The 27997-nt window shown below is 32.1% G+C and overlaps 2 protein-coding genes and 3 long non-coding RNA genes across 6 annotated transcripts in view; 3 read left to right on the plus strand and 2 right to left on the minus strand.

Moving 5' to 3' along the window:
- Positions 1 to 2536: 2536 nt before the first annotated feature.
- Positions 2537 to 5327, minus strand: sqh (Myosin regulatory light chain sqh). The gene is made up of 3 exons (XM_075302303.1): positions 5177 to 5327; positions 3333 to 3759; positions 2537 to 3266 (listed from the first exon to the last, which is right to left on the minus strand). The coding sequence occupies exons 2-3, from the start codon at positions 3750 to 3752 to the stop codon at positions 3162 to 3164; spliced, it is 525 nt and encodes a 174-aa protein (XP_075158418.1). The 5' UTR covers positions 3753 to 3759; positions 5177 to 5327; the 3' UTR covers positions 2537 to 3161.
- Positions 5328 to 7058: 1731 nt separating this feature from the next.
- On the plus strand, positions 7059 to 12319 carry LOC142231675 (uncharacterized). The gene is made up of 2 exons (XR_012720858.1): positions 7059 to 7097; positions 11783 to 12319. It is a non-coding gene; the product is annotated as an uncharacterized LOC142231675 (long non-coding RNA).
- A 9130-nt stretch (positions 12320 to 21449) lies between these two features.
- On the minus strand, positions 21450 to 23048 carry LOC142228644 (uncharacterized). Of its 2 annotated transcripts, XR_012720228.1 has the most exons (4): positions 22989 to 23048; positions 22529 to 22869; positions 22037 to 22463; positions 21451 to 21972 (listed from the first exon to the last, which is right to left on the minus strand). It is a non-coding gene; the product is annotated as an uncharacterized LOC142228644 (long non-coding RNA). The 2 variants fall into 2 exon arrangements; XR_012720227.1 differs by lacking the exon at positions 22989 to 23048 and having other exon boundaries at positions 21450 to 21972; positions 22529 to 22890.
- On the plus strand, positions 22939 to 23845 carry LOC142228645 (uncharacterized). Its single transcript, XR_012720229.1, has 2 exons — positions 22939 to 23281; positions 23346 to 23845. It is a non-coding gene; the product is annotated as an uncharacterized LOC142228645 (long non-coding RNA).
- A 2867-nt stretch (positions 23846 to 26712) lies between these two features.
- Positions 26713 to 27997, plus strand: part of LOC142228011 (uncharacterized) — an 87464-nt gene continuing 86179 nt past the window's right edge. Inside the window, exon 1 of the mRNA XM_075298278.1 lies at positions 26713 to 27993. Coding sequence (XP_075154393.1) covers positions 27359 to 27993 — 635 coding nt within the window. The 5' untranslated portion in view covers positions 26713 to 27358. The remainder of the gene's footprint in view (positions 27994 to 27997) is intronic.

Raw genomic sequence — 27997 nt, forward strand, 5'->3', positions numbered from 1 at the left:
TCTATAGAAAATTTTGTAAAAATTTTATTTCTATAGAAAATTTTGTCAAAACTTTATTTCTATAGAAAAGTTCGTCAAAATTTTATTTCTATAGAAAAAATTGTCCAAATTTTATTTCTATAGAAAATTTTGTAAAATTTTCATTTCTATAGAAAATTTTGTAAATGTTTATTTCTATAGAAAATTTTGTCAAAGTTTTATTTCTATAGAATATTTTGTCAAAGTTTTATTTCTATAGGAAATTTTGACAAAATTTTATTTCTATAGGAAATTTTGTCCAAATTTTATTTCTATAGAAAATGTTGTCAAAATTTTATTTCTATAGAAAATGTTGTCAAATTTTTATTTCTATAGAAAATTTTGTCAAATAAAAATCCCTTGTATTTTAAATGTGTCGAATTTTGTCCACATTTTCTTTCTATAGAAAATTTTATCAAAATTTTATTTGTAGAAAATTTTGTCAACATTTTATTTCTAAAGAAAATTTGTCAAAATTTTATTTCTACAGAAAATTTTGTCAAAGTCTTATTTCTATAGAAAATTTGGTCAAAGTTTTATTTCTATAAGAAAGTTTGTCCAAATTTTATTTCTATAGAAACTTTTGTCCAAATTTTATTTCTATAGAAAATTTTGTAAAAATTTTATTTCTATAGAAAATTTTGTCAAAATTTTATTTCTATAGAAAAGTTCGTCAAAATTTTATTTCTATAGAAAAAATTGTCCAAATTTTATTTCTATAGAAAATTTTGTAAAATTTTCATTTCTATAGAAAATTTTGTAAATGTTTATTTATTTATATTTCCATTTATTTAAGCAATTCAAAGCCTCTAAAGGGCCAATTTGACGAATTACAAATTATTTCTATAGAAAATTTTGTCAAATTGTATTTCTATAGAAAATTTTGTCAAAATTTTATTTCTATAGAAAATTTTGTAAAATTTTTATTTCTATAGAAATTTTTGTCAAAATTTTATTTCTATAGAAAATTTTGTCATTACTTCTATAGAAAATTTTGTCTAATTTTATTTCTATAGAAAATTTTGTCAAAATTTTATTTCTATAGAAAATTTTGTCAAAATTTTATTTCTGTAGAAAATTTTGTGTACATTTTATTTCTATAGAAAATTTTGTCTACATTTTATTTCTATAGAAAAAGATTGTCTACATTTTATTTCTATAGAATTATTTTTCCCAAAAAATGTATCACATTCACGTGTGCCACTCGTGACAAAAATATTCTACCAAGTTTAAAGAAAATTTTACCAAAAATCTACCAAATTAAAAAAAAATCTTATTTTGAAGTTTTTGATCAAATTTTTGTAGTCTATGATTTTTTTCTTCGAAAGAAGTATTCCAATATTATGTATTATGATATCCCTATGTTTAGGTGCATAAAAATCCCTTGAATTGTAAATGTGTTGAATTTTGTCCAAATTTTATTTCTATAGAATATTTTGTCTAAATTTTGTCCAAATTTTATTTCTAAAGAAAATGTGTCAAAACTATATTTCTATAGATAATTTTATCAAAATTTTACTTCTATAGAAAATTTTGTCAACGTTTTATTTCTATAGAAAATTGAAGTACCTCTCAGTTGGAGAGGAATATTTTGCAAAATCTACCTAAACATCAAGAACTCTACCAAATGTCATTATATATTTGAATATAAACAAATACTGGCTATCAATAAACAAATACTGACCTGCAGTGAAAAAGTGTAATCAGCTGATACCTTAAAAATACCTTTCTAAATATGCCTTGGGTTCGTCTATTTCGAAGGAAGGAAGTTTCACAAATAGAGAAACCCATATTGGTTCGAATTCGTGTGACTGCTTTCTTCCGACTGGGGTTTCGTTCAATATACAGAAACAGGACATTAAAAATAATATGGTTTCTTTATGTTTTTGTAATTTAGAAAAAAATTAAACGCCATGATACATAAAATTGATCCTGACAGCAGTTTGTAGCCAATTTTGTTCCATTTCTATAGGAAATCGTGTGTGTCTAGTATAAGATACAAGATTGTAATATCGCCCTTCAGATGATCCGACGCTATAAACCTATTTAGATCAGTTTAACCCATATGTTGAAGCGCACGGGAATTAGGTTAGGTTTGGTTAAAATGGCAACCCGATTTGATTCAGGCTCACTTAGGCTATTCAGTCCATTGTGATACCACATTAAGTAAAAGTATCACAATTTTTACCGTTGAACTCATCCGATTATTTTCTTCCGTTGGACCGACCTGATTGTTCCAAAAACATTATCAGACTGGCTAAGATAACGTTTTCCAGGTCCGTCAGCAAACTAAAGTTTTATGCCCCTAATTTCAAAAAGTCGCCTTTTTCGCCTTTCAATACTTTTAAATTTAAAAATTCAAATTGCTAAAATGTTTGGGTTCGGACAACTTTGCAGATTTTTGATTTTGGTTCTTGTGCTGGCGGTTGGTTACTCTGAAGTTTGCTGAAGCTAAAAATACAAACTGTCATTGTATAACTAAATTTATTCCACCTAAAATACTAAAACGATTCAAATATTCCTTTTAATAAATGCATTATATTTTAGGCAATCCGATGATTCAATAAAAATTGTTTATTCAATATTTTTAATACTTATAAAAATGGTCAATGGTCTTTCGCAATGGCAATTCAAATTAAGTACCCAGCAAATTGATAACAAATAAATTAACATATCCAATGGTATCTGAATTCAGGCTATGATCACACTATTCACAATTTTTTGCTCAAATTGAACAACAAAAAAAGAGTATTTTGCGCCACAATACAATCAGCAAAAGTTTGGGTATGCCAATGCATGGAACGTAATAAAACAATAGAATTTGATTACTCCAAAACAAAAAAAATCGTTATTCGTGTTCGAGCAAAAGATCTCTTCCAAAAATTGTTTGCAGTGTGAACATACCATTGCGATGATGTTTGGATATATGGAAAATGGAAATTTGAGATAGACTTAATGCTAATGTTAAGTTTATGGGGCAGAAATAAAAATTATTTAAATTAAGCGACACAATATATGAGGGGATTTTATATTATCGTACATGTACAGATGTTATATATGACTGGAGTGGGTCACTTTCGATAGTTATATGTATAGGGGGTATAATACGTTGGGGGAATGTGTCGGCATTGTAGAATCGCTATCTATTGTTCATCTTTATCCTTAGCACCGTGCTTTAAAATTCTGGTGAATTCTATATAATCAAATAGGCCACCCTTAATAGGAGCTTCTCTGTACATTTCATCAACCTAAGAGCAATAGAAAGAAAGTAGTTTTCGGTATAGAAAGAAAAATAATATAAAAATAAAATTTACATCTTCATCTGTGAAACGATCACCCATTGTTGTTAACAATTCGCGTAGACGATCTTCTGGCAATACTCCAGTGTTTTCTTCATCGAAACAACCAAAAGCATTTTTAATAACATCTTCTGGATCTGTACCTTGTAGTCGTTCACCGAATAATGTTAAGAACATTGTGAAATTAATGGGACCAGGTGCTTCATTCATCATTGCTTCTAGATATTCATCTGTGGGATTTTTTCCCAACGAAGCAAGCATATCATGTAAGTCTTCCTTTTCGACGAAACCATCACGATTTTGATCGATCATATTGAAGGCTTCTTTGAACTCGGCGATTTGCGCCTGATCAAACATTGCAAACACATTGGATGTGGCGCGTTGGGCACGCTTCTTGGTTGTAGCGCGACGACCAGCAGTTTTGCGAGAAGACATGTTTGATCTGAAAATGAGAGTTAAAGTTAGTGTAGGAAACAAGTAAGGAAGTGGTAAAGTTAGAGCCAAATATTAAAGCTAAACAGATGTGGTTTTTTATTGTCAGAATTTTTGTAGGAGCCACCGTGTTGCAATGGTTAGCATGCCCGCCCTGTGTTTAATACCAATTTCGACACCACAGAAAAGTTATCAGTGGTGCCTCTATTCCCGCTCAGTAATGCTGGTGAGTTTTTCAACCATTGTGGAAACAATGTTCGAATTCAGCTATAAAATGTAGGTTCCTTGCCATTGAGCTAATTATAGAAGCCATCAACACTCACCGATTCAGGAGAATTTCACCAACTGTGAATGTATCTCAATGGACTGTATAGTCTGAGCCTAAATATCAAACTGCAACTATAGCTAGCCTAACCTATATTTTGAATATTGGGCAATGACAAAAATATGCAAGACTGGAGAAACGCCGAAATGCGTCCAAAGAACAAAAACATTGTCAAGCAATGCTAAACAAAAATAGGGCACAAGGAATTCTGGCAAATGGATTAAAGATCGTTTGCCTCAGTGACCAAAGGCAGCGTTGATGTTTATTGTTAACAAGGGAGACGGGAAACGATATAGTACAAAGCACAAGTGAAGGTGCAGCTACATGAAGATGCTGCAAGCCTTCGTCACCCCGAATCTATATTGAGCATGCTACCCAGACTTACCAATAAGAAGGTTGACCGTTTGGATGAGACGAATAGACCAAGACGGCATGCGGCTTTTTATTGAAAATTCCGAACATTATTGGACATTGCTCTTTAAAATGATTTGAACAGATAAGGCGAATGCACAGATGTATATGCAATTGCATCCACACCCAACCACACTTTAATGAACAACCAAAAATAGTATTTCTTTAATACAAACAAAAAACTGTCAGCATTTGTGTGTCAAATGGAAGCAGATAACTTTGTAGTTCAATATATACGATCATGTTTTGGGTATGACTCAAGCAATTTCAGCCGAACATGATTTTCGTATTTTACCAAAGCAGCTAGCAACTTTAAATTTTCAAGTTTTCGTCATTATGCTATACTACCTTATAAGGTAAAAATAGACCACCAATGCTCATTTTTAATTCCAAGAAGGCAAACTCCAAAATCGAACTATACATTATTTTAAATATATTGTGATTTATTATACCTCAAGGCATGTTTTGAATACTATTATTTTCTAATTGCGATCCTATTCCCATTATCCTCTCACTTTATTCCGACCAGATGATTCATGCCAACAAAATAAAAAAAAAAACAGATTTGTTTAATTAAGACATTACACATCATCAATTTATGTTTTTTAACAAAACAAAGAAACGATTACACATCTGCTTTCATATATATTGTCGCCTTATGTACACCCAAGATATATATCTCTTCACTTACATTTTTATTGTTAATTTAATATGACGATAATATAATAAAGAAAAACAAATCTCTACTTTCCGACTGCTTGCTTTAACTGCGAGAAAATTTGGATAATGAGAAAACACCTAGTGTTAGCCAACACTACTCTAGCACAGGGGTGGAAAATAGCACACTGAAATCGTACTAAAACAGCTTTGTAAAAGTGCTGTTTAAAGCCAAAAGGTACTGGAATGAGTTATTGTTTGATTTCTTCTATTATACCAAAAATTTAGCAATACCAAATTTCATGAAGGTTGGAACCAGATGGCGATGCTCATATCTAGCAATGCGTGATCGCGACCGATTCTAATTTATACGTATTTATCCCCGTTATATTTGAATTATCTGCATAGACAATCGTCACACTTGAAATCGTACAAAAACAGCTTTGTAAAAGTGCTGTTTAAAGCCAAAAGGTACTGGAATGAGTTATTGTTTGATTTCTTCTATTGTACCAAAAATTTAGCAATACCAAATTTCATGAAGGTTGGAACCAGATGGCGATGCTCATATCTAGCAATGCGTGATCGCGACCGATTCTAATTTATACGTATTTATCCCCGTTATATTTGAATTATCTGCATGGACAATCGTCTTCCAAAGGCTTTAGCATGGCTGAATAAGGAGGTTGAATCACGATAACAAAAACAACAAATTTCAATATGTTGTTTACAATTTTAAGAAGTCAAAATCAGCTGATAAAAGAATCGTATGGCATTGGTAAAAGTGGCAATTATTTATTCTTTCAATTGTCCTGAAAAAATAATTAAAATCCAGAGAAAAATAAAGGTTCAAATTTAATTGCGTCACCTATGAGTGATTGTGAAGTGGATAATTCATCCGAGGAACGCCGATATGAGACAAATAAGACTTAATACCCACCAAAGTTAAGAATGGAAGTCAGTCAAATGGATCTTCGCCATCTATTAACAAAAACAGTTTATGATGCAGTTTAAAAACTGATGTGCGTGGTATTTTGGGTCTGGAATATGTTATCAAGATACTCAAGTCATCTTTGAACAATTGTTCAGCTATGAATGCGCGAGTTTGTTTGAGATGCATTTGCTATGCAGTGTCATTTGGAGAGCTGCAATCACCATAAACATATGATTTTGAAATCTTAAAATTTTGTCGAAATAAAAAAATTGTAATCATATGGGCCATGGCTGAACAAGAAGGTTAAATCATAGGCCCATATGATTACAATTTTTTTATTTCGACAAAATTTTAAGATGTCAAAATCATATGTTTATGGTGATTGCAGCTCTCCAAATGACACTGCATAGCAAATGCATCTCAAACAAACTCGCGCATTCATAGCTGGAGAATTGTTCAAAGATGACTTGAGTATCTTGATAACATATTCCAGACCCAAAATCATCATAAACTGTTTTTGTTAATAGATGGCGAAGATCCATTTGACTGACTTCCATTCTTAACTTTGGTAGGTATTATAGTCTTATTTGTCTCATATCGGCGTTCCTCGGATGAATTATCCACTTCACAATCACTCATAGGTGACGCAATTAAATTTGAACCTTTATTATTCTCTGATTTGAATTATTTTTTTCAGGGCAATTGAAAGAATAAATAATTGCCACTTTTACCAATGCCATACGATTCTTTTATCAGCTGATTTTGACTTCTTAAAATTGTAAACAGCATATTAAAATTTGTTGTTTTTGTTATCGTGATTCAACCTCCTTATTCAGCCATGATATGGGCCCATGATTTAACCTTCTTGTTCAGCCATGGGCTTTAGGCACGGTACTTTTTATACTCAAACAACAAGTATCAACCCTGCTCTAGCACCTAGTGTTTTCGATAACCGATATCGATTATATTAATATCGGTGAACGATTTTTAATTCGATTCAAAAGTCAAAAATTGTTGCAAGTAGGTAAATTGCCAATAAACACAAGAATTGGAGAAGTAGCTATGATCAACACGCGTTAAGATATTCTTCAAAAACTAGATTCAAAACAAACACAATGAATTTGTTGAAGATAGCGATGTCGTTAACATTCGAAAATAAAATATCTGAAAACAGCAGGATGACAGATGCAACAAAAACGAATTAAATCAATACCCAGTAGTGGTCTGTGACAGGCCTGTTCCCATAATCGTAATCGCAAACAAGTTTTGATTTCTCCAATTAGACTTGTTCCGGTCATCGCAAAAATTTTCCGATTTCAAATCGATGAGACTTGCCTCTGCGAATTCAAAATAAATTGATCAATTATTCCAAGATATTGTAAAACTTGTATAAAACAATAAATTGCTATATGTCTTGGCAGTAAATCAAAAATATAAAATATCGAAATAATGTACTTGTAAAGTAATAATCGCGTACTTTTTGGAGCGACTCCATTTTGACACAATCTACTGAAGGGAAGTTTTGCGATTCGTATATCGTGTTCCAAATATTACGATTTTATTTAGAAACTGGTGAGAATGAAACTCAATGCAACACTGAGTAGCGTGGCGCCATATTTATTTTGTAATTTTGCTGCGTCGATGTATTTCGAAAGAGGTAATTGAATTAAAAAAAGCCATTCCTTGTAATTTAATTGTTTTTCTTTTTCGAAAAAAATTTGCTGGTCTAAAATGTTTTTTCTTAAACAGCTGATTTTGACAGACTTTGGATTTTCAATTCCATACGCTTTCGAGCGATTTCCGGAACAAGCAATCATAAATCGCACGATTTTATTTTCGATGCAACATTTTGCGAAATTGGGAACAGACCCGTCTGTATTCAGGTTTAACATCGAATCACATCGTTAAGAAGGGATAACAAGAAAAAAACCAAGCTATTCGGTAGTCGTTTTAAACTACATTTCCAATCGTTTAAAGTCAGCTGTGTAGTTTTCTGTGAAGATAACAATCAATACATCCTTAAGTGTGTAAATATAACCATAGCGATAGGCGGTAGGCGAACACTTATTTACGTGTATTTCTTATGGGAAGCCCAAAATCCGCGACGGAATACCGTGACGGCTAGCGACGTGTCGCTAAATTAAAACTTATTCTAACTCCTTGGCGAAAACTGGTATTGTGTTGCCATCGCTTATCAATTTTTTTAACTCACCACTAGGAATTGCTGTTGCCTGGAGACGTGTAGATTATTTTTTCTTGAAATAACTCAACAAATAACAAGCCATTGTATGTTTTTATTCAACTTCATTGTTTAATATTGTCAAAGCGTGCTATATTGACAACAAAAACGCTAGGAAACGTGAAAAAGGGAATTATTCGCCGTCAAGCTTATTGTATTTGCCGTTGCGGCAAAAAGGTTTCGCCTACCGCCTATCGCTATGGTTATATTTACACACTAATGGTGTTTTCTTTTCTGAAAAAAGTGCTTTGCCGTCATTTTGCACAGAATGCGCATTTTTAAAATGTTACCAGCAACCTAAAAAATGCTATCATTTCAGCGGGCAGAAAAGAATTCAAAGAAGGAAACAGGACAATCGCAGCACTCTCGTTTGTTGGCAGTGCTGAAAATGCCCGTAATTTGCCTCTATGCGTGGCACTATTTTCACAACAGAATTCGTAGCCTTTTCGCACTTTTGCCTGTTTTTTTAGAAAAGAACCTAAAAAGTATATTTTCCGGCCAAAATGCAAAAAAGTGCGCATTTTTTACAAGAAAAGAAAACGCCGTAAGTAAGCCAGGAAGATTTTTTGGTTGTTTATTTTCTCTAAAGCTGAGTACTATGTTCAGTTTTCAAGTTGAAAATCTGCTTGTTTTCACGGTTACTTTTCTTAATTAATTAATTTAGAAATATAAAAGTATTTGCAATCAATTCCTTGGATCTTTTCCATCCATTATTTGGCAAGACTTGATTAAAATATAATCGTCTTCATAAATATATTTGTATTTTAACTTCAGGGTTTTGGTGAAAAAACAGAACATAGTACTCACCTTAATGCATTGACGTTATCAGCAGAAAATTTTATTCATGCAAAATAGTGTCTTTAATGATGTGGTTACTTTTAATAGGAAAAATTGGATCGCTTCTCTATTACAAAATAGTTTTCTGCAATGTTTTAAAAATCCAACGGTTTTAAGAATTTCGAAGGGCGGAACTGCCTTCGATGGTCTCGAATTAAAAGGTATTTTACATAGATTGAAAATGCCGCCTACTTTTTACTTCCGGCTATTTGTATTTTATTTAAATTAGCAAACAATTTCCAATTTTGAAATTTCATTCCAGCGCTTTGCGTGACAGGGCTGCCAAGCGCAACGCAGATTTAGTAACAATTCTCAATGATTACTTGCAGAATGACCCAAACGTTGATGTAAACAATTTTTTTCATAGACAACGTTAACAAAGCAATTATCGCAAAGAAATACATGATCTCTCTACAGAATATGTTACTAAATACATGTTTTTTTTAGCAATAAATGTTGTTTTCTACACTATCATGCAACGATCAAATCAAGCTTGAGAGAGTATGTGAGCGTTAGTCACGAAATCTCTGTGAATGTATGTCCCGACAACAAAATCACACTCAAGAAACTACTCACAAGAATAACAGTACCCGGCCAACATTTTTTGAATTTACGGCACTTCTGAGAATCCCCACCACGTCGAAAACAGTCGTATACGATATCCATCGGAGGAAAAGTCCCGTCAAAATTAAGAAGTTGTTCCACGTCAAGTTACTATATTAAAACATCGCAGAGTGCAATTATAAGGTGGCTTTTTAAATAAATTTATAACGAAACCAATAAGAGCTCCATCAACTTTCAGACAAAGTGCGTTTTAGATAATTGTAATATAATCATTGTGATCAAGTAAAACACGATTATATACATGCTTATTAATTTGTAAAAAAATATATAAATTATTCCATTATAATTGTCCAAAATTTATTGTTTATTTAAAAAAAGTATTTTTTAGGAGACAATTATATATTTTTTAGTTGATAGAATATACATCGAATGAATTACAAATTCCTTTTTTTTATCACAAAAAATATTCGTAGCTAACTCGATAAAAAATATTTTTTATTGTCAAGTATTTGGTAGTTCAGTGTCCTACAGTACTCCCCCTCTAGAGGAAGCCTCATACCTTTAGTCTGTGTTATCGTCTACGGACACGTATGCAGTTTTAACTCGATCTAATGAAACCGTTTTGGTTGTAAGATTGAATTTGATCGTCATGTGCTTCGGAGTTCTGTTTAAAACTTGAAAGGGGCCCTCGTACGGTGGTTGCAATGATTTCCGTACCCCATCTTTTCTCACGAAGACGAATTTCGAATTCTGAAGGTCCTTGTGAACAAAAACCGTTTCTTTAGAGTTATATTTAGTATTTTTTGGTTGAAGATTTTCCATGTCCGTTTTCAGTTGCAAAACAAATTCATTTGTTGGTATCTCTTGCCTACTCGGTTGTAAAAATTCTCCAGGTACTTTAATTGAGAGTCCGTAGACCATTTCCGATGGCGTTGCTTCTACATCACTCTTTAGACTTGTTCGAATTCCCAGCAGAACGGTCGGTAGAACGTCCATCCATTTTTGAGTGTTATGGCACATGATTGCCGATTTAAGGGTTCTATGGAATCGCTCAACCATTCCATTAGAACAGGGATGATAGGGAGTGGTTCGGATTCGTTCACAACCCAATAGCTTCGTGAGTTCACGGAAGAGCGTTGACTCAAATTGCCTACCTTGATCCGTTTCGGCAATTACAATAAATGATTTCGCGGATTCAGTTTCGATTCCATGTTGGATAAACTGAGCCTCTGCTAGCACAAACCATAGCGTAGTGTTCGACTTCCAGAATTTTGGTAATTTTATTGCATTTGTAGTTGAGGAATTTGCTGTTTGACCTACTGCACCCTCGGTGGGCGCGTCTGCGGATCTTGTTGTTGGCGCCATATTCAAACGTCGGGGTCACCAATTATAATTGTCCAAAATTTATTGTTTATTTAAAAAAAGTATTTTTTAGGAGACAATTATATATTTTTTAGTTGATAGAATATACATCGAATGAATTACAAATTCCTTTTTTTTATCACAAAAAATATTCGTAGCTAACTCGATAAAAAATATTTTTTATTGTCAAGTATTTGGTAGTTCAGTGTCCTACACCATGTATAACATTTATACGAATAAAATCACATAGAACGTAAAAAAGTACCATTACCTGCCAGCATTTTTTAAATTTGACGCGCTTCTGAGAATCCCCACCACGCCGAAAACAGTCGTATACGATATCCAAAATACGTCGGAGAAGAACCGTTACTATCGCATGAGTGCAATTATTAGGTGCCTTTATAGATAAATTTAAAACGACGCCAAAAAGAGCCCCTTCATACTATTAGAAAAAGTTAATTTAATATAGTTGTGGGAGCCACCGTGGTGCAACGGTTAGCATGCCGGCTTTGCATGTTGCAGCGTCTTTCATCCAGTTTGTTTATTTTCGATGGAGGCGGCGTGTCTGAAAAAATATCTGAAAAACTATCAATTAACACCATTTGGAAATTCGAAAATTTTTCACCAATATACCGTTCACAATTTTAAGCGTAGTAATTATCGTTCGTCTAAAATGAAACTAAAATAACTTTCGATATATTTTCTAGGAAATCCTGAATTTTGTCATGAACTCATTATTTACGATTTACTATGGAACGCCGTAACATATGGGATTTTTGATGAATCGTTCGTCTCGAGGCGAACGAAAATTCCACGAACAGGCAATATGTATTCATCCCTTCATTTTCGTTTTTATTAAAAAAAAAAAATATAATAAGATAGTTGACATTTGACATCTGTACTCATTCAAATGTTTTGATTTAAAATTTTCTTTATTCAAGTTATTTTTATTTAATATACCCAGAAAAAGTGTCTTCGAAACTAAAGGAATAAATGTTCATCAATTTAGTTTAGCCATTTTATTTCCATTAAGTCAAAATTTTGTGTGAAATTATAAAATTTACTTGTTTCAGTAAAAAAATTCTAAACTAAAAGCAGTTAGGAATAGTTCATTAACTAGAATAAGGTATGGAATTTTATTAATACTGTTTTCTTCGCTGGGTATAAGAATTTACTACTGAACAAGAAAATGTTATTTACTGATAACAAAGCTTTCGTAAAAATAAACAAAAACCGAACTAAAACCAAGTTTCCTCAAATTTATTAAAATTTCTTTTAAAATGATAATTCTGACATTCTTTATTATAGAAACTTATCATACATACGAATAACACTTAGCATAGAAAAATATTTTAGATCATTCCAACTAAGAAGTATTCAAGCCTTTCAAACAGGAAGGAAACACACTTGTTAGAATATAGGGAAATTTCCTATATTTCTTTTATCTACCTGTAATCGATACTTGTCATCGATGTATTCGATATGTTTGCGCGTGGTTTGTTTTTTAGTTGGAATCATTTTGTAATGGTATATGGAGAGATTGCTAAAAAATATAGTAAAATAATGTAATAAATAACAAATAAAATATATAAAATATTTGTTATTTTAAAGTAGTGAGAAAAATTTTCGTGTTTTAAAAATTATTAAACATAACTAACAAACAATGTTCAAGATGGTATATAAAGAAAGAAAACACTAACAGAATAACAACTCCTCCCTTCGTTTTCTTTTTGGAATGTTAATAAATATATTAATAAAACATGTCTTTTATTGAAGAAAAATTGCCTATATAAATAAATAATATTGTATATAAAAACGAAGGTAAGCAATACTAATTTTGAAGTAAAAGGTTTACCACAAATATGTAAGATTTGTCCAAATGAATGAAAAAAGTTCAATAAAATTCAATTCAGTTAAATTTTGTCATTCTGTAGTATAGTGGTACATAAATATAGGAAAATGTTAACTAATATTTGGATGCATTCTATCTAATTTCTACGAAAATCACAAACTAAAATGTCTTTGGCGCTATACGAAGTTCAAATTTCTTCACAATGAGTTCATTTTTCTGGGTGTATAATACTAACCCTACAGTGAATTAAACTCATAATTGCTTTGAATTTATATTTTTTATTTATGTTATGATTGTTTTAATTTCTATTTCTAGAAAAATAACTCACTTTCGCCATTTTTTAATTGTATCACAATACATTTTTTTATTATGTGTCCACATATAGGCGTAATAGGAACCTATTACGAATTTTAAGTGTGGTGGTAAATAAATCGTCGTGAAATGAAATTCAACATCACCATCTACGCTGTCATCTTCGTGGCCCAGTAAGGCTTGCCAGATGGCCGCGATTCGCCTGGATAGTCCCGGAATTTCTTTTCCAGGAAGTGTCCCGAATCTTTCACAAAATTTACCAAAAATCCCGTAATTTTAGTTATTCAACGCATATATTTTAATTTTTCTTATTTCCTAAAAAAGAAACAAACTGTCTTTCGAATCATCAGCTATCACTTGAGCAATAAATGTAAAAAAAGTATACCCAAATATATAAATATGATACCAAATTCACGTTTTCTGTGAAATTATAAATTATAATAATTAGTTTAAGAAACAACATTTGCTAAACTATCGCCGTTTGATATAAAATCATGGCATGGGAGAACGTTTCAGAGGCTCCAACATATTTAGGAATTTCCCAGTCTCAAAACCATAACGACTTCTGTGTCTTAACAGCGTTACTATGTTTGCTTATAGCGCTGAAATTTCCGCGGTTACTTTATCAAAACATTTCGATTTAAAGCCGATATATTATCTCAATTGATACGCATTGTATTTCTCACATAGATTCGATTAAGATTTAATAGGAATATATTTGTTTTCATTTATAATTTTGATTGTTTTAAACAAAGTAGTCACGAAAATAAAGTGATTTTCAAATCGAAAACTGATCACATAATACTGGCCTTACATGGCCTTTACCAAAAGAAATACTAGGTAATAAAATATGAGCAATTATTTTCGAAATATATGACTATTTTTGCTTGTCCCGATACCATTATCTGACAACCCTAGGCCCTGTATACAATTGTTCGCCAGTGTATCCGCTTTTGTGAAGTAATGGCTAAATGTATACTTCCACGCTTTAAATAATCCTTTAACCATCAATACGAGAACTTTGGTGGCAAGTTTTGTCGTCTTGTTACATTTGCCATCGTATTCAAGTCCTTCGTATTTATCTAAATCTTTGTTATAGGCCAATTCAATTTTTATAGCCGTCTCATCGAATAGGAGAATTGCATGCCGATCACGTTTTTCCCATCTTTAAAACCATCTTGCCAATCCCTTTACGGCTTGAGGGTCGCTTACAGGTTTCATGCTTTTTATGGGAACCCATCATCTTACGGTTCACTTCTTCGGCAAGGCAAATTCTTCTTCGTCCTTTAAGTATTCCTTCAAATACGTATTTAGGATTAATTCTCGTTCTTCGCGAGTATTTGTTGTATCCTTGCTTGCATTACTTTCGCACTTTTTGATGCGTTTCTTTTATTTATTGTGAAAAAATATATTTTCGCCCTCTGAACACATGCATCTTTCTTCGAGCGTTTGCATTTCCTTTTTGAGGAAGTACATCGTTATCTTTTTTGCCTTCTTTGAGTGCTCAAAATATTTGTCTTCCAAATACTGCTCTTTATCTTCCTATGTTTTATTGCAACTCTATCTAGACTCCTGCGATGTTACTGGGCGTGTATCCATCTAATCGTTTAAACACGCTTTCCGCTTCAACGGTATCGAGAAAAGAGGCATATGTGTGGTTTCAATTCAAGAACCATATATATGAAGTAATATCGCTATAGTTATAAGAACCATTTAGATATTTTGTGAAACACAAAGAGCTAATTAGGTTAGGTTAGGTTATAGTGACAGTCCGATTAAGTTTCAGGCTCACTTAGACTATTCAGTGCATTGTGATACCACATTAACTAAAAGTACCTATTACGTATGGGCACTTCTAGTTTTAACCGCTGAACCTTCTCGATTAGTTTCTTCTGCTGAACCAACCAGATTGTTCCAAAAACATTAGCAGACTGCTTCAGTTAACGTTTTCCAGGTCCGCCAGTATTCTAAAGCTATAAGCCCCTAAAAGAGCTAATCCTTCTTTTAAATTATTTGAAGAATACAATAATCGTCGCTGAATTGTAAGTACGCTTAAAATTTGAAAGATATATTTGTGGACAATTGTTATTTTAATTTTCATACCACTTTGTATCAAATCATTTACATCCGGTATTATTATGGTATTAACCCTGCCAGCATTTCAAAGTTCCATTTCATCCTCATCGCTACCACAGACTCACAGACTCACACACTGCAACAATCGCCAACTGTGATAGTATTTTGCCATCACTATTTGCAAGAAAGTATTTTGCCATCACTATTGTTCCAAGAGCCATTTTATATTTTGTGAAACACCAAGCACAACTAGCTTCTTATAATTTATTTAAATAAAATGATAATGAAGTGCTAAAATCATAGTTATTTCGCTTAAAATAGTGAAAGGTACATTGGTGAACAAATTTTGACTTTCCAAATGGAATAAAGTGATAGTTTTTCAAATATTTTTCCAGACACGCTGCCTCCACTGGAAATAAAAACACTCGCTGATAGACGCTACAACATGTAAATTGCAACTTGTAACTCAACATCAATCTTTTATTAATGTATAAAAATATGTTAAATGTGATGTGATAGTCGTATAAATGTTATATTTATGAGAATTTATAAATGTTTAATAAAATTAATAAACATCTAAACAATCGTGTTTTACTTGACCACACTGATTCTTTTATAACTATCTTAAAATGCATTTTCTCTGATTGCTTGAAGGGGCTCTTATTGGCGTCCTTCTAAATGTATCCAGAAGGTCACCTAATAATTGCACTCATGCGATACTTTTTTGTAGTAACTTGGCGTGGTACAACTTCTCAATAGTGACGGCGCTTTTCCGAGGAGTTTTGGATATCGTATACGACTGTGTTCGACGTGATGGGGATTCTCAGAAGCGCCCCCAAATTCAAAAAATGTTGGCAGGGAACTATCAAAGCAACGTAGCCGTTGCTGAAAACTAATTGGTCCCCCTTAGTAATTTGTTTTTTTTTTTCACATAATGCAAACGACAATGTTTGTAGGAAAAATAATTACGACCAAAAAAATATTAGCAATATATAGGAGTATAGTATTTTTTATCATTATTAATATTTACTAATGCGAATATTCTTTCATTAGATGTATAAGTCGCATACAAAATCCTTCCCCACCTGACTAATGGTTGTAGTGCCTGCGTAGGACATAACTCAATTGGTAGAAAAGCTTTCATGGAAACATGATGAGGGTTGTACACATTAACATATTAAATGCATCAAAAACTGTATTTAAATTCGTTAAAGACTGTATTTAAATTCGTGTGTTTTAATAATCTAAATATGTATTAAAACAATAAATATCGGATTTGTAATAAACCCAATACTGTTTTGGTATTATTTGGTAATACCGCGCTGTTTATACATCAATACCTTTATGGTATAAATATTAATACCGCATAGGTATTATTTTCAATACCATATTGGTACTTTCATAATACATTTCATGCTAATACATTTCATACCGCCTGTACCGTTCGGTATTGATAATGTACCATACGGGGTTGGCTAGGTTAGGTTAAAGTGGCAGCCCGATTAAGATTCAGGCTCACTTAGACTTTTCAGTCCATTGTGATACCATATTAACTAAAAGTACCTATTACATATGGGCACTTCTAGTTTTAACCGCTGAACGTTCTTGATTATTTTTCTTTGTTAAACCAACCAGATTGTTCCAAAAACATTAGCAGACTGCTTAAGTTAACGTTTTCCAGATCCGCCAGTAATCTGAAGCTATATGCTCCTAAAAGTTGCTTGCGCTTTACACAAAATGCAGGACACTCACACAAGATGTGTTTAATTGATTCTTTTTCCTCCGCATCATGACAGCTCATACAATAGTCATTATACTTCGCACCAATAGGGGTTGGCTAATTATCAATAACTTACGGCATGATAATAATTTTCCTCTGTTGAATTTGTCTACCATTTGAGATTTCAATGTCATATTCAATTATACGATATAATTATTAAAATCTTAAAAAGCTAAAATAATATTCTCAAATGGTATACAAAAACGTAGCAGCCGACACCCTCGTGCCGGGTTCAGGAGTAGGACTTTTGCCAGCCACCTAAAACTAAAAAATAATATAAAAATAAAAAAATATATGGTTTAAACTTAATTTGTTTTTCAAAATTTTCATTAATTGCATTGTATATTAAATAAAATTTATACAAAATAATTCTACAATAAATTCATGAATAAAAATACAAACGAAATTAACTTACATTTGAAGCATCAAAAAAAGTTACATAAAAAAAGATAACAAAAACTTAAAAATATACACTTAATACTAATAAGTAACACTTATATTGAAAACTTAAGAAATAATATAAATAATTAATTACTAAACAAAAACGCCAAATGTTATAGGTACAATTCAGGTAAATTTCATACTTACAAAACTAAATTTAAATAAAATGCAAATTGTTTTTTTTTTTAAGGGACAAATAAGGCACTTCACAAGGGCAATGTTATTTACAAACATAAATTAAAAAAAAAATTAATTAATTTACAAACGATTTATATTTCACTTAAGAAATTTATAATAAATAAAATAAGGATTTCTTGAATTTTAGTGTTTATTTTGATTCGTGGTTTTGATTGTCAATTTGTAGAGGCATTGCAGAAATTGTTATGTAGCAAGTTTCACCCTAAGCATATCTGTTGTATGTCCCCAAATAGTAAATTCCCGTCTTTCGTTCTCTATCTGCGTCCCCATATTTATTTCTTCCCTCTATTCTATATTAACATATACGTTTGTGAAATTTATCTGATTGCAAATAATGTGCTAAAAATTTAGAAACATATTAAAGTCTTTTTCGTCCGTACACCTTTTGTCACTTTGTTATTTAGAGGCAGTCAGTCCTTTTTTCGAATCTTCCGCTCAACCGACATTTTTGCCTACAGCTTCATCTTTTGCCAACCACTTAGCCTTTTTTTGAATAACAAGACCGTTGATAAGTGGCCCAGAATCATCAATCGATGTTTGTATCACCTATCGTCCTTATTGAAGAGGTGTGGGAACAGATTAGAATTAACCTCCACACTTGTGTCCATAATTAGTTTCTTCAAAGCAACTATGTGAATATTTTCCTTCAAGGTGTAATTGATGATTCTAATATGAACAAGCACTATTTTGAATGGATTTGACAATTTAAGTTCTTTTGTGTAGCTCTTTAGAGCAATGAAGTTTTCCGAAGTTGAATTTATTTCAAACATATGCTTCTCGCATTGACAATTGCTGGTCGCTTTCTTCGAGCGCCACTGAACATTGTATCCAGCAAAGTATCTCAATGCGGCTTCTTCATTTGTCGAAATTTCCAACAGAAAGAGTCCTAATCCATACTTCTCATCTGCCGATTGGGTTGCAGCTGTACGAATGCTGTCTTCTTCCACTGTGAGTGTAACGACACTCATATTATCTTCATCTGTTGAGCCCTCTTCATCATCATCCGATGATGATATTTCGGATTCGCCCTCGCTCAAGCTGATGCTATCCGAGTTCCATTCATCAAATATTTTCTTATTCAAATTCGAACTTCCATTGTTACTGGCGCTATTTGTTCTCCATTTCCCTTGTCATCGGGTGACAAACCAATAACAGACGGAAGTTGGCTGTTTAAATCGGTGTCACCATCGTCTTCACAATTGGGCACTTGGTTCGGATTTTTCACAAATGTCATCTAACACAAATGGGACATTGTAATAGAAAATTCCCGAGCGGACGGGTAATTACTATTACTACCTCGAGATCTAAATCGAGCGAAGAATTTTTCCAGAGCATTATGGTTAAATCGGCCTTGGGCATTAAATGCGATGCCAGGCATTAATTAGAATATATAGTCTGTAATATCCGTGAAGGCTTCGAAGTATTCTATTATTATTATTATATTTTTTTTTTTACTTTTTGTATTATTTGCCACCTGCAAGGTTTTCAAAAATGCTGTGAATGCAGACATTTTATGCAATATATCATTGCTACGGGTTATCGGCTGTTTATTATTCCATTGCTCAAATCGAAGCCGTCGTTAACTTGTTTAAGAAACTTGGCAGTCCCGACTGCATCTTTCTGAACTGCCGGAGTGTTGTGTTTCAAAAAGAAACAAAATCCCGCGGCAGTGGTTCTGCTCATTACTTGAGCGCACATCCTAACATTCATCTTCTGGAAAGTGCTAGGATAAGTATGTGCATGGGTCAATTTTGGTGCTAGGAGGGCGGACTTAAATTGGGAATCAATCTTATAAAACTCTTTTATACATTCCAACTGGCGTACCCTTCCGCTGTTTTAATGTCTCGAGCTATTATTGCATTGCTCAATCCTTTAAAAATGTGAGGAGCATCGTGGAATATATAAATGCGATGTCCTTCGTGGAGGAAATAGAAACGACTATCGGTGTTGAGCAAATTACTAAAGAGTTTGCAGTTGCTCCTTGCCTGGTCTCCAATGGGACATATTATTTTCACACAGCATTCTTTTTGTACGATATTAATATTATATTTAATAAGGTTTACAATTTTTTCGCCAGTGTACCCGTTTTTAGTGAAGTAATGGCTAAACGCATACTTCCATACCTTAAACGCACCTTTCACCATTACAACTAGGACTTTCGAGGCCACTTTTGAAGTCCTATTGCCTTCGCCATCATATTCAAGGCCCTCGAATTTGTCCAAATCCTTATAGTATGTCATCTCCATTGTAATTGCATGCCTAACCCTTTCTTCCATCTAATTGTTTCAAACCCTTCACAACGCGTTGGTCGATACTATTAATTTGATACTATTAATTGGAACCGACGATATTATGGTTCTCTTGTTAGGCAACGCAAAATTCTTCTCCTCCTTCATATAGTCAGTCCAAGGCTCTAGGGCATTTAAAGTAAATTTTGAGCATAATATCGCGTCCTCTGCCAAAGAATTTGGACCAATCATTTCCTTAGCGAAATGCTTTGGGCAAATAAATAACTTCTTCAATTCCTGCAACGCCTCTTTTAAACAGCAGCTCCTACCAGCTTCGTCGGCCGGAAAGGAGTACTTCTTGGACGTAAGCGAAGTTACATCACAACCTTTCACGGCAAAAACCCACTTCCGAGCGTTCAGTTCCAAGTGTGACAAGTAAATGTCGGCATTATTATGTCCTATGAGAAATAAATGGTTGTTAGAATTGCGACCCAACAATTTCAATTTTATTCAACAGCAATGATTATTCTATTTAACTACCACTTTGAATAATTTTTGCAATTCTAAGGTAATCCTTTGAAAAAATGTCTATATTATATAATACCGTTTGGTATTAATAAATTTGTTCACGTACCCAATAAACACAGGATGAGCGTTTTTCAAATGCAACACCTCTTCAGTTTGAGGGTAAATATAATTTTCAACATAAATTCAACTTGACTTGAAAAAGCTCATCTTCAATACATCTTCAAGTTGTTTGCGAATTACAACAAATTTGGCAAAATGTTGACGAAAACTTTGAAAATGTGTTGTAGATAATTGGAGAAAACGTTGACAAAACACTACCCTGAAATGCAACGAAAAAACCACATGGTTTTTAATACTACTTTGGACAACAAAGTTCGTGGAAGATATACAAAAATGTGGAAATTTTTTAATAATCAATTGAAATTGCTTATAATAATTGGTAAGTAAAACTAAAACACGAAATGAAAACTTTAAGGAAGTCACTAAACTCAAATCTCTTTGCAGAAGACTAAAATATTTGGATGCTGATTCTTGGACACATTAAGAGGCTGGCCGATGAACAATGGTAGTGGCTTACCGAGAAGAGAAAGTTTCCATAAATCAAAGTGCAACCAAAAAAACTTGGTATTTACCCAATAAACACAAACGTTTGAAAAATACTAAAATGCAATAATTTTTCAAACATTTTTTCAAAGGATTAGGGTAATATTCAAGTTGAGAAATTGTTGAGAAAATCGCGTTCTCAACAAAAAACAGACATTACCCTCAACAGTAAAATTCAACACAATAGCAATAATCTCTCAATTGTAATCCTCAAATTGAAATGCATTGCTACTCAATAATTTCTCAAACAGTTTTCAATGTGAGACAAATTAAAAACTAATATTGCTTCGAAGATTTTCTAACCACAATTTGCATGAAAGTCAATCCCAGTTCTAACTGAAAGTCAACACTAAATTTCTAGTGATTTTGTACATTTTATTAATTTTTTTCGTTAAAAATATAATAATATTAAAAATAACATTTACAATATATAAAAATAATAATATGTTATAATACCAATCAAAACATAATTATCTTATTAAAGGTATTAATAACTAAAACTATCAATACAACTTTAAATAACTTAAACATTTTTCATGTATAATTTCCCCCATAATGTTGGTGTCACATAACTATTAATTAATTAATTATTAATTAATATGCTGACAATTTCAAATAATTACTATCGAGGAACTTGCTGGCCTGCGTGTTAGAATAGATTCCATCAAGAGGAATTCACAAAATATCAAACTGATGACGGAATGTGAATTGATGTAATGCACATTTTCATCCAGAAGTTCTTGATTTAGGAACTGTTGCACTTTGTTTTAATTGGTTGCACTTTGCAAGTTTTCTGGAATCTTTTCTTTGTTGTTTCCTTCATCATTTTTTCACCGGTCAACATCTTCCAAGAATATAACATCCAATGATTTTAGTTTTCTGCAAAACAATCGAGTTTTGTGATTTCCATTACGTTTTCATTTCACTTTTTATTTTGACTTACCAATTATAATTACCGTTTTGGATTAATTTCAGTTTTATGTCAATAAAAATAACTGACCACGTACTTCGTGGCACCAAATGTATTGAAACCCACAAAATTCCTCAAGAACGTTGGTGTCACAAAATTCTTGTAAAACTCATTAAAATTAGGGAAATTAGCAAGGAACTTGATGACTAGAGAGTTAGAATAAATTTCCAGCAATTTCAATTCACAAAATATCAAATTAAACCGATGATGCGATGTAAATTAAACTATAGGCGTGATGCGAATTATCACCCAGTAGTTGATATGGAAAAGCATAAATACCAAGTTTAATTCATTGTACTTTGATTTATGGAAACTTTCTCTTTTCGATAAGCCACCATCATTTTTCATTGGTCAACCTCTTAATGTTTCCAAGAATGCAGCATCCAAATATTTTAGTTTTCTGCAATGAGATTTAAATTTAGTGACTTCTCTAAAGTGTTGATTTAATTTTTCATATTGACTTACCAATTATTATAAACTATTTGAAGCAGTTCCAGTTACTTGTCCAACATTTTTTCATCGGTCAGCTTTTTAATGTTTTAAAGAACGTAGAATCCATAATTTTAGTTTTCGGCAAAGAGATATAATTTAGTGTCTTCCTTAAAGTTTCATATCATTTTTTTATTTTCACTTACGTATTATTAGAAACTATTTGGAGTAAATTCAGTTTTTTGTCTAAAATGTTTTTTATTTCTTTCAATTGACCACGAACTTCGTTGCACAAACAAGTATTGAAAACCACATGGTTTTTTCGTTGCATTTTAGGGTAGTGTTTTGTCAAAGTTTTCTCATATTATCTTCAACCCCTTTTCAAAGATTTCGTCAACATTGTGGCAAATTGGAAGTAATTCGCAAACAATTTGAAGATGTATTGAATATGAGCTGTTTCAAGTCAAGTTGAATTTATGTTGATAATTATAGTTACCCTCAAACTGAAAAGTTGTTGCATTTGAAAAACGCTCATCCTGTGTTTATTGGGTATGCTTTTCCATATCAACAACTACTGGATGATAATTCGCATCACATCGATAGTTTAATTTACATCGCATCATCGGTTTAATTTGTTATTTTGTGAATTGAAATTGCTGGAAATTTATTCCAATTATCTGGTCATCAAGTTCCTGAAAATTGCCAGTATTTTAATAACAACAATTTTGTAACACCAACGTTCTTGAGGAAATCACGAAGTACGTGGTCAGTTGGAAGAAATACAAATTGGTAAGTCAAAATAAAAAGTGAAATGAAAACATAATGGAAATCACAAAACTCGATTGTTTTGCAGAAAACTAAAATCATTGGATGGTATATTCTTGGAAGATGTTGGCCGATGAAAAACCAATGAAGGAAACAACAAAGAAAAGTTTTCAGAAAACTTACAAAGTGCAACCAATTAAAACAAAGTGCAACAATTCCTATATCAAGAACTTCTGGATGAAAATGTGCATTACATCAATTTACATCCCGTCATCAGGTTGATATTTTGTGATTTCCTCTTGCTGGAATCTATTCTAACACACAAGCCAGCAAGTTCCTCGATAGTAATTATTTCAAATTGCCAGCATATTAATTAATAGTTATTTGACACCAACATTATGGAGGAAATGGAATTATACGTGTAAAAATGTTTAAGATATTTAAAGTTGTATTCATAGTTTTATTTATTAATACGTTTAATAAGATAATTACATTTTGATTATCATTTTTATATATTATTAATGTTATTTTTAAGATTATTATATTTGTTAACGAAAAAAATAATAAAATTTACAAAATCCCTAGAAATTTAGTATTGACTTTCAGTTAGAACTAGGATTGGCTTTCATACAAATTGTGGTTTGAAAGTATTCGCAACAATGCTAATTTTTTATTTTTCTCACGTTGAAAACTGTTTGAGAAATTATTGAGTAGCGGTGCATTTCAATTTGAGGATTACAATTGAGAAATTATTGCTATTGTGTTGAATTTTACTGTTGAGGGTAATGTCTGTTTTTTGTTGAGAACGCGATTTTCTCAACAATTTCTCAACTTGAATATTACCCTAATCCTTTGAAAAAATGTTTGAAAAATTATTGAATTTTAGTATTTTTCAAACGTTTGTGTTTATTGGGTAACCTTTTAATTTTCATACCACTTTGTATCAACTCATTTACACCCGGTATTATTATGGTATTAACTATCACATCGGCGTAACATATGACATGTAGCCGTTAGGGATCTATAGTACAAACCAATAATCGATTTTTCGACATTTCGATTATTGACTTTTAATCAAAAATCGATTTTCGATTATTTTTACCAATGAAAATTCGAATATTCGATTTTTCATAATCGATTTTCATAGAAATAATGATTCTAAAAAATATACGATTTTATGAAATCTATTTGTCTTTTTGTGAGTATTATTAACAATAGTTGTTAATAAAAGCAAAAAATTAGTTCCAGTCAAACATGTTAATTTTTAAATTTGTTTAAAAATTAAAATGTTCAACATAAAATTTTTAACATGTGCCAATCATTAATTTTTATTTCCCCAAATAATTACACTATAAATTCAAGGAAATTGAAAACACAAAGGATTCATTTCCACCAATTTGATATTTTATTTAATAAAATCAGAATTTTTATTTTTCTAGTTCAAAATTTAAACTAAATTTTTGGTGATCAAAACTAAAAATTAGTTGAAAATCTAAAATCGATTTTGCGATTATTTTTAGCTTAATAATCGAATTCGACTTTTTTAGATTTTCATGCCAAAATTCGAATAATCGATTAATCGATTTTCGATTTATAGATCCCTACTAGCCGTTGCGATCAATTATTGTAGTTTATTTTGATAAAGCATACAGGTAATGTCTGTGCAACTTCCCAAACGTCATAAAAAAAAACAATATTTTCGTTGCGGAATGAATTACAATCTTAATGTAGAATAATAGTAATATACATGATATTCATTGCAGTACAAACACGACGCACAATACTTCGAAAAAAAATTGAAACATTCATAATTATATGAGTGTGAACAAATAAATACAAACTTTTTCGGCTTCTTTATTCTGCTTTGCTTTTGACGTTAAGAACATTTGTTGCTTCCATGTTTGCATATAGAAATAAAAGTTTGTTTATGTTTATGAAGCGAGAATTATGTTTTTCTATGTGTGTGTGAAAAAAAATAAAGTCGCTTTAAAGCAAAGAAAAACGCTAGTCTACACCTGTTTTTTTCATTGTATTTTGGGTTTTTATGGTTGGTATTAAGTTCAAGGTTAAACTGAGTACTAACTTCGGGGTTTGCCGCTGAAATCAAAACTAAATCTGCAAAAACAGCATAAAATTATATTTTGGGTGAAATTAATTATTAAAGAAAAGTAACCGTGAAAAAGTTGCCAATTTAGCGAACTTAATACCTACCTTATTAAGTTCGAGTTTAGCAGCTAAAATCGAAAATAAAACTATAAAAGCAGAATAAAATATTTTTTTTGCAAATTTTTTTATAACTTGATGGGGAATCATCCAAAGCAAAAATTTAAAGAAATTATTTTCTTTAAAATAAATTATTAAACATTGTTGTTGTTTTTTTTTTATTTCAGCTTAAAACCATACATTGACTAAACTACAAGTGTAGCTTAACCAACAGAGGAAAAGAATGTTTGTCAATTTTATTTGGGCAAAGCCCTATAGACTGCAAGATGGTTGGATGGACGCACGTTTCGGAATTACCACATTCCTCATCAGCATCCTCTACTTGCATAAATTATTAAAGAAAAGTAACCGCGAAAAATGACAATTTTAGCGGCTAAACTCGAACTTAATACCCACCTTTAATGCCAACCTAATACTTGCCTTTAGCCTCTTAAATTCGTGTTGAAAATTACTTTATTTTCGTGACTACTTTTTATAAAATATTCAAAATTGTAAATAGAAACACACATATTTCTGGTAAATCTTAACGAAAGTCGATAAAAAAATAATTATATAAATTAAATTATCTGCTTCAAATGAAGCTATTTTAATAAAGTAACCATGAAAATGTCAACGCGAAAAACGAACATTGTATCGACCTTTAAGATGGGTATTAAGTTCGAGTTTATAAAAAAGCGAATCTACTTTTCGTAGATTTTGAGCATAATGTGTATGGACTATAAAGTTAAACTAAAATAACTTTATAGTCCATACACATTATGGTCAAAATCTACGAAAAGTAGATTTCAAATCGCTTTTTATAAGGCAAATGACATTTGAAATCTGGGTACAGTGGATTTTGGAAGTATATTGTGAATGAGGTATTAGATATATTCGCTACAAAACCTCAAAATTTGTTATTAACTTATGCTTTGTGATTTGTCCATCGAACACCGAAATAATGGTGATTCGACAGACTCTAGTTCTCGAGATATCAACGAATGATGTTTGACGTTTCGTTCATCTCGAGGCGAATATAATTTTATACAGTTTTTACTTATTTAGTATGACGTAGCGATGGACCTTATTAAATTTCAGTGATATCATAGTCTAAGCGCCCTATAGCCATAACTACATAGTCTGGCAATACGAAATCTACGATGGAACATAATGGCAACGTTAAAGCTACGTAATTGAGCAACTTTGTTGTCACTCACATGAATTGATAACATGCTTTTGGACTATTTTGTTAGTGTTGTTGGAGAGATTATTACAACTACAATCGCGCCGCGACGTAAACAAATTATAAATTTTACCAATTACCAATTTTACATGGACATTTCTCTGCAAATCGCTGTACAAGCCCAATAATTTATACAATTAATTTTAATTTAAAATATTCCTATGTGACAAAAGCAACAATTCGATGATCTGACTGAACTTATTATACAAACAAAAAAACAAAAATTGTATATGGAATAGTGGTGGAATTCTTTGAAAAGGTGTAAAAATAAAATAAATTGCATCGTTGACATAAAATTTCGTCATATAATAGAAGGAGTAAAGACTTGTATTCGGGAATAAGGAAAAATAGAAGTAAACAAAAGACTGAAAGAAGTAGATTTGTGTGCGGGACAATCAAAAACTTCTGTGGCTGGAAAGGAAACAAAACGAATTTGATGTATATCCGGAAGTGAACAATAAATTTGAAGTCAATTATTTGGACAAAGTTTCAAAGAAATAAAAAGGAAAGTGCAATAGAGCTGAAGATAAAACAAAGGCCAAAAGACAACAACAACACCTGCAATCACATACAAAAGAGTTGAAGGAGAACACATCTTCGTGCCCTAAATTACATCAAGCATTGAAGAAAAAATCTGAAGACGACTATCATTATTAATGTTATCGTACGTAATACCAGCCCCGGAAACATCGGCTTCAAATGGTGGCCGTTCTTCGAATAGAAGAGAAGGTGGAGATACAAATGAAACACCAGTGCCTTCACCACCACGAAATAGTTTAAGCCTTCGATTGAACTCTCAATATATGGCAGCTGGTGATTCTCATACAGAGGTAGATGCATTGTTGGCGAATGTGGCATCTGGTGGACACGAGTTTTGTGATGATGAACGCACCCATTTACTGAACGAAACAAACCACACATCACCAACTCCAATGGTTAAGCATCAGAATAGTAATGGCAGCAATAACAACAATTCTTTTAGTCTGAATAACAATGCCGCTACTGCTGCCACCAGCAATAGAAGGAATAGTAACGGTGTCTCAATGGAGGGTGCTGCTGAAAGGGGCTGTGGCGATGACGATGTCAATGTTAATGTTCGTGGTGTTATAGTAGAAACATTTACTACTGATGATCTCGATTCCCACCATCAACATAATGTCGCAATCGATGCTAGCGACAAGCTGGCTGCGCATTCAGAAGAATCCCAGAATTCCCGCCAACAAACGTTCACAACTACGAAAAAGCCTAAACTAAGTAAATTGGGCTCTAACAAAACAGTCGGACTGAAAAGGTAA

The sequence above is a fragment of the Haematobia irritans genome, chromosome 3, assembly GCF_050003625.1.
Source record: "Haematobia irritans isolate KBUSLIRL chromosome 3, ASM5000362v1, whole genome shotgun sequence".
NCBI classification, from domain to species: Eukaryota; Metazoa; Arthropoda; class Insecta; order Diptera; family Muscidae; genus Haematobia; species Haematobia irritans.